Source organism: Cucumis melo, chromosome 4, assembly GCF_025177605.1.
Source record: "Cucumis melo cultivar AY chromosome 4, USDA_Cmelo_AY_1.0, whole genome shotgun sequence".
Classification (NCBI taxonomy): domain Eukaryota; kingdom Viridiplantae; phylum Streptophyta; class Magnoliopsida; order Cucurbitales; family Cucurbitaceae; genus Cucumis; species Cucumis melo.
The window spans coordinates 22,680,689-22,686,955 of NC_066860.1; the positions used below are offsets into that span (position 1 = coordinate 22,680,689).

The window sequence follows — 6,267 nt, forward strand, 5'->3', positions numbered from 1 at the left end:
TCAAGTGTATAAGTTAGAAAAAAAAATCAAACAATGGTTTCTGTAAAGTGTAGAATATGAAATACCTTGCCATTTTTCGACTGAAGTTCTCAAGTGTATCAACAAGATGTTGTCCGAAGTTTGTTAAATGTGAAGGGGAGAAAAAAAATAACAAGTTCGTCCGAAGTCTGTTCGTTTTCTTCTTCGTCCGATTGAAGTTTTTTTTTTGTGCGATTTGAAGTGAAACCCTAAATTTTGGGGATGAAAGGGAAATTCCACGGAAGGGAGCACGGGAAGGGAATTATATTGGGTAATTTTGTAATTTTACAAATTTTAAACGTGGGTTGGGCTTTAATTTGCTATGTTTGCAAACTAATTTATTAAATTAAATGTACTATACTTGCAAGAGCCCCGAAAATAATATACACAAAACATGAGAGAGAAAGTTACCACAAAAACAATGTAAATTAATCATGGGAGAGAATAAAAGTCGAAATCTTGTTATGTAAGCCATATTAGTGACACATGTCATTCAATGGATGGAAAAGCTACTAAAGAGTGAATCTCATCTATGAAAAATCTATAATATATCAAAATACTTTATATGAAAATATATTTTAAATCTCAACAACTTTAATTTATTGAAAAAATTCTTAGTAAAAAAAATCCAGATATTATTGAAATTGTAGCAAATCACACATCTTGTAATTTACAGTATTTAATAGATGATAAGTGAATTACTCTGCAGCCGTCAACATAAAATACATAACACATGAACCATATGCTTTAGTTACCCGATATTTAATTAAAACAAATAAATCAAACAAACCAAATCTTAAAAAAAATTGAACACGTTGATTAATGTCATATTTTGATATTTTTGGAAATAATTAACAAATTAAATCTTTAAATGGGTAAATCCAAAAATAAAAAACGGGATGTTTATATATAGAGGTTCTTTCAAGGATACAATAAACTGACAAAATATTTACACTGTATAGATTTTGAAAAGTCTACCGGCTTACAATGAGAAATAGCAAAAATACCAATGTCAATACGCGATTAATCGGCCACACACGCGTATAAATTTTCTTCTAAACGATCATAAACAAAGATCGTTTAGATATTAGTACATGATCGTGTACCAAGAACTAAACAATCGTGTACAAAATCTAAACAATTTTTGTTCAAGATTGTGTACTGATCTTTTATATTTGAAACACGATCTTGTACCAATATCGTTTAGATTGTGTATATAATTGCAGGATCGTGTACCAAGATCTTTTATATTTGGAACACGATCTTATACTAATATCGTTTAGATTTTGTACACGATCGTGTACCAGGAACTAGATGATCATGTACCAAGATTAAACGATTTTTGTTTAGGATCGTGTACAAGATCTTTTATGTTTGGTACACAATCTTGAACCATTGAACCAAGATTGTTTAGTTTTGGTATAGGATCGTTTAGATCTAGAAAAAAAAAATATGGGAGATGACGAAGATCTTTCGTATAAAAGAAAAATTGCAGAATAAGTGAAAAAAAGAAAGACTAATAATAATTGATGATTAATGATTATAATTTCAAAAAAATATAAAAGAAAAATTGCAGAAGAATAAGAGAAGGAAGAAGATGAATGAAAAAAAGGAAGAAATCGGAGTTGAAATATTAAAAAAAAAGAAATTGACAAGGACAAACTTGAGATATTTTAAAACATAGTTAGTTTAGTGGGTTTTTCGATTTTGTTACCTTAAATATTTTAATGTTTTGTTATATTTGTAAAAGTTAGTTAATGAGATATTTTGATATTCACCTGACAAGTAAAACAAATCAAATCTTGAAATTGGTTGATGAGGTAAAATAAACAATTCAAAATGGGAGCAAAATTATGGCACACTTCTCTCTAATTGGTTAGGTTTGAAAGATATATCCAAAGTTTTCAATATATCTATTTAGAATTGATGCATGATCTAGTTTCAGACGATTTCAATTAAGGGTCCGTTTGGATTGTCCACGAGAAAAGATGTTTTTTAAGAATACATTTTTAAAATTTTTTTTTAAAAAAATGAGTTTAATAAATATAAACACTTAAATGTTTGGTTTGACCTCTTTATAAATATTTATATGCAAAATTATGTTTGGTTTATACTATATTAATAATGTTTATACTTAGGTCAAATTAACATAAAAAACTATTTAACATTATGAAATAATTTCATAAACAAATACACATATTTTGAATTTTTTTTAAAAATATATTTTAAAATCAATTGAACATTATCTTGAAATTATTAATTTTTTAGTTTCTTCGGATTATTAATTTCATTTTCTTGTATTATTTTTTTTTTGGACAATTCAATTTTAGAAGCGCAAATATATTGAAAAATGTAAGTACATAATTATAAAAAAATAATTGATTTCAAACAACAAAATATAAATAAGGTAATAAGTGTTTCAATCATGTTCTTCATTCATCTTTATTTCACGAACCAAACGATCGTGCTCTTCATTGATGTCATCATGATTTCTTTAATTGATGTTAAGATGAAGTACATTTGACTTAGAGAGGAACATTTGCAAATCCTTAAATGTATATGAACATACATTAAAAAAATATCTAAAGTATTTAAAAAATAAAAAAACAAAAAAGAACGACAAAGTAAAAAATAAATAATAAAAAGAAATAAAAAAATAGAGGAAGAAAAATAAATATTTAGAAGAGATTTCTTATTAAACATCAAATAAACAATTATCATAAAATTTGGTTGAATGTATTCCAAAGACACTATTCGAACAAAATATAATTGAAAAGTAAGACATCCTACCACTCAAGGTCAAAATTAGGCGTATTGTGGCATGTGCACGTCAATTGCTATAAACTCATTAAATCCGGTAAATCCCCGTTTTTGCCATAAATCAGGGACACCCCTCCTATCCTTTCCTCCAATTCCCCTAGAAACTAAATAAATAAAAGAAAAAAAACTCAATTGAAAGCAAAATAGAAAGAAAGAAAAGGAAGAATGGTTGGTATGAGAATGGCATTGCATCAGCCTTGCCCCTTACCTTACCTACCAAACGCTCAATAGGAAAGAAATAAAGTGATACTACCATATTAGATTCAATGTCTCACCAATCCCATTTCCCACCATTAACCTTCAAAAACTCTCTCTCTATCCCCCATTTTTTCCTTCAAAACAAGAAAGATTTGCCTCTCAGATTACACTACGCTTCAAGTTCCGACCATGGGCGGCCGCTCGGTGTTCACTTTGGCTGAGGTTGCTTCCCATGACAATCGCAACGATTGCTGGTTGATCATTGAAGACAAGGTGTTTGATCATTTGTCTCTATCTCACCCCATTGTGCATTCAATTTCTTTTCTCTTTGATGGGTTTCTGTTTTTTTTTTTTTTTTTTTTCCTTTTTTCCTCCTCTTTTGATCATCCTTTTCTTGTTTTCAATTTATATTGTTAAACATTCCAATGGGTCTTTTTGATTTTGACTGATTGAGTTTCATTCATGGGATTACTGTTCTGTGTTCTGTTTGAGCCTGAATTGGGATTCTGAAATCCTACTTTGGTGTATTTAGACTATACTATGTTCCTGAATTTGGTCGGTTGTTAGATTCTCTGTTTCTTTTTTAGCCTTGTTTTCCAGCTTCTTTTTCTTTTTCTTTTCTCTTGTAATTATTAATTTGGTCTTATTTTACTTCATTGGATTGAAGTGCCTCTTCTTTTCTCTTTGATGGGTGGTTTTTGCTCTTCTTTGGATCGTCCTTTTTTTGTTTTTAGCATGTATGGTTAAACGTTATAATAGGTCTATTTGATATTGATTGATTTGGTTTCATTAATGGGATTAGTGTGAGCCTGAATTGGGCTTCTGATTCTTACACCGGTGTATTTGACCTAGTTTCACTGAATTTTGTGGCTTCATGTTGGGAGAGAAATAATAGAATACTTAGAAGAAAGATTGAATTCTTCTAGCAATGTTCGGTCTGTTGTTAGATTCTCCTCGATTTTAGGCTTTTTCTTTTGTTATTAATGCCTAGGTCTCATTTTACAAGACTGGAGTCCCTCCTGCTTTCTTAGAGGATTTTAGTTTTCTCAATGCCTCAATGAAAGTCAATTTTTTCATTGAATAAATTATCTGCCTGTCCTAGCTCTTTGTTTCAAGAGTTTTTGACTCCCCATACATCTTATATGCTGCTTTTTTCTTTTTGAATCTGGGTATAATTCTGTGGTAGACTGGTAGATAAACAACACTACTAATGTTTGCTTAAACCTTTAGAATTTGTTCTCTTTCCCATATCAGATTTGTCTCCATGCTTCTTAGCTGCATATTTTTTGTGGTGAGATAACTATGGAGCAGTATGGATGTTATTTAGTTCCACAAAAAATATCTTTTAGGCCTTCATTTGGTAACCATTTGGTTTTGGATTTTTTAGTTCTGTGTATATCTCCCAATTTGTTACAACACTTGGCATTTTTCGAGTAAAAGAGTTGAATTCTTATCAAATTCTAAAAAGAAATTCAAAATTTTAAAAACTACTTTTATTAGTTTTTTAAATTTGCCTTAATTTTTTAAAATAATTGTAAAAATTAGATAACAAAGCACGAAATTTAGTGGTAGATGAAGTGTTTATAGGCTTAATTTAAAAACTGACGAAACCAAATGATCATAAATCAGGGTCATATACTGCTGATTAAGTTTTGCTCAGTATCATTTTCGTTCTGTTCATTTTTCTAATCCAACAGGTGTATGATGTAACAAAATTCCTTGAAGACCATCCTGGTGGTGATGAAGTCTTGTTGTCAGGCGTTGGTATGGAAACAAACAACCATAACATTTGTTTGAAATATGCTCCTAATAACATTTGTTTGAAATATCAATGGTGGTTCTTGACGTTATGAAATCTTGGTATCTACAGGTAAGGATGCAACCAATGATTTTTTCGATGTCGGGCACAGTAGCACTGCCAGAGCAATGATGGAAGAATTCTATGTCGGCGATATCGATAGCTCAACTATTCCTGCAAAAAGAGAGTATACTCCTCCAAAGCAACCCCTATACAACCAAGACAAGACACCAGAATTCATTATCAAGGTCCTCCAGTTTCTTGCTCCCCTGGTAATTTTGGGCTTGGCTTTTGGCATCCACCTCTATATCAAAACAACTTAAATATTGACACTATATCACTTCTACTTTTTTTTTTTTGAAAAATTGGTTCGATATGTCTCACGAGTGTACTTTGTTGAAACTTGTATGATTATCTTGAAAATTTGTTGGAAGTATGACCATTTCTTCTATGGTTTTTTTCTCCTTGTACTTCGTTAATGCACGGACTTTTAGTATACCATGAAGGAGATGAGACTTAATAAAATTTGAGCATGTGTACCTTGCTTGCACGCTTGCACATGTTATTTTCTCTTGATCTTGAAAACTATGCGTGAAAACATAATTCCCTCGAACATGACAATCGAAGGAATGATAGATTAGATGTTCGATTTTAAGGAAAGGAATATTTGTCAAATACTACGAAGCGAATCAGTAATAGAAGAAATGTAGAGGATAATTAGAAAATAAAATATCGATGAAATATTTTGTAGGTTTCGTGTCTATGAAGCACGTATACTTCATATTTAATGTATGACCATCTTTTTAAAAAAAATGATAAGCAACTCATCTAATATTTTCCAAGAGTCTATTTAAAATGCTTATTCCTCGTCCAAAACTAAGAGATAAAAATAAATAAAAGACCAAATCTCAGAATCATCTTATCGTCCTCATCACATTTGAGTCTCCACAAAGTCAGCATAAAATATAACCCCCTTAAATATCTTCAACAATTTAACTTTTCATAAAATATAACTCTCTTGAATATCTTCAACACTTTAACTTTTCATCTAATCTTCTTCTTTCTTTGATCAATTTGTGTCTCTTTCCAATTGTGTTCTCTTAATTGTTGTAATTTTATAATTTTGATGTTGTTTTTCTATCGTACTTCAGCATTTTGTATCATATTTCATATCATTGTCATTAATTTGACATTTTAGGATTTTTCATAGATATAGTGAATTACATTTATGTAACGACTCTATTTTTCATATTAAATAGAGGTCTTTACTTGAATAAAAATAATATTTTAAAATCCAAAACCATACAAAGTTTAGATCATCTTGTTAAAAGAAATAAAATTGAAGTGAACCGGAAATCATGAGTTATATCATTCATGCTAATTATTAAATTCTATTAAAGAAGTTAATGGTAAAGATTAATTTTAGTTGACTT

General features: G+C 29.8%; 1 protein-coding gene across 1 annotated transcript; it reads left to right on the plus strand.

Annotated features, from left to right (window-relative positions):
- Nucleotides 1-2,901: 2,901 nt before the first annotated feature.
- LOC103502759 (cytochrome b5, seed isoform-like) lies at nucleotides 2,902-5,410 on the plus strand. The gene is made up of 3 exons (XM_008466831.3): nucleotides 2,902-3,309; nucleotides 4,734-4,800; nucleotides 4,907-5,410. The coding sequence occupies exons 1-3, from the start codon at nucleotides 3,226-3,228 to the stop codon at nucleotides 5,155-5,157; spliced, it is 402 nt and encodes a 133-aa protein (XP_008465053.1). The 5' UTR covers nucleotides 2,902-3,225; the 3' UTR covers nucleotides 5,158-5,410.
- Nucleotides 5,411-6,267: the final 857 nt, after the last annotated feature.

What these genes read in the sequence shown, in the direction of transcription:
- LOC103502759 (XM_008466831.3), top strand. Translation starts at nt 3,226, where the DNA reads ATGGGCGGCCGCTCGGTGTTCACTTTGGCTGAGGTTGCTTCCCATGAC. An exon ending in GGTTGATCATTGAAGACAAG is followed by an intron (nt 3,310 to 4,733) that starts GTGTTTGATCAT and finishes CTAATCCAACAG; the next exon opens with GTGTATGATGTAACAAAATT. An exon ending in AGTCTTGTTGTCAGGCGTTG is followed by an intron (nt 4,801 to 4,906) that starts GTATGGAAACAA and finishes TGGTATCTACAG; the next exon opens with GTAAGGATGCAACCAATGAT.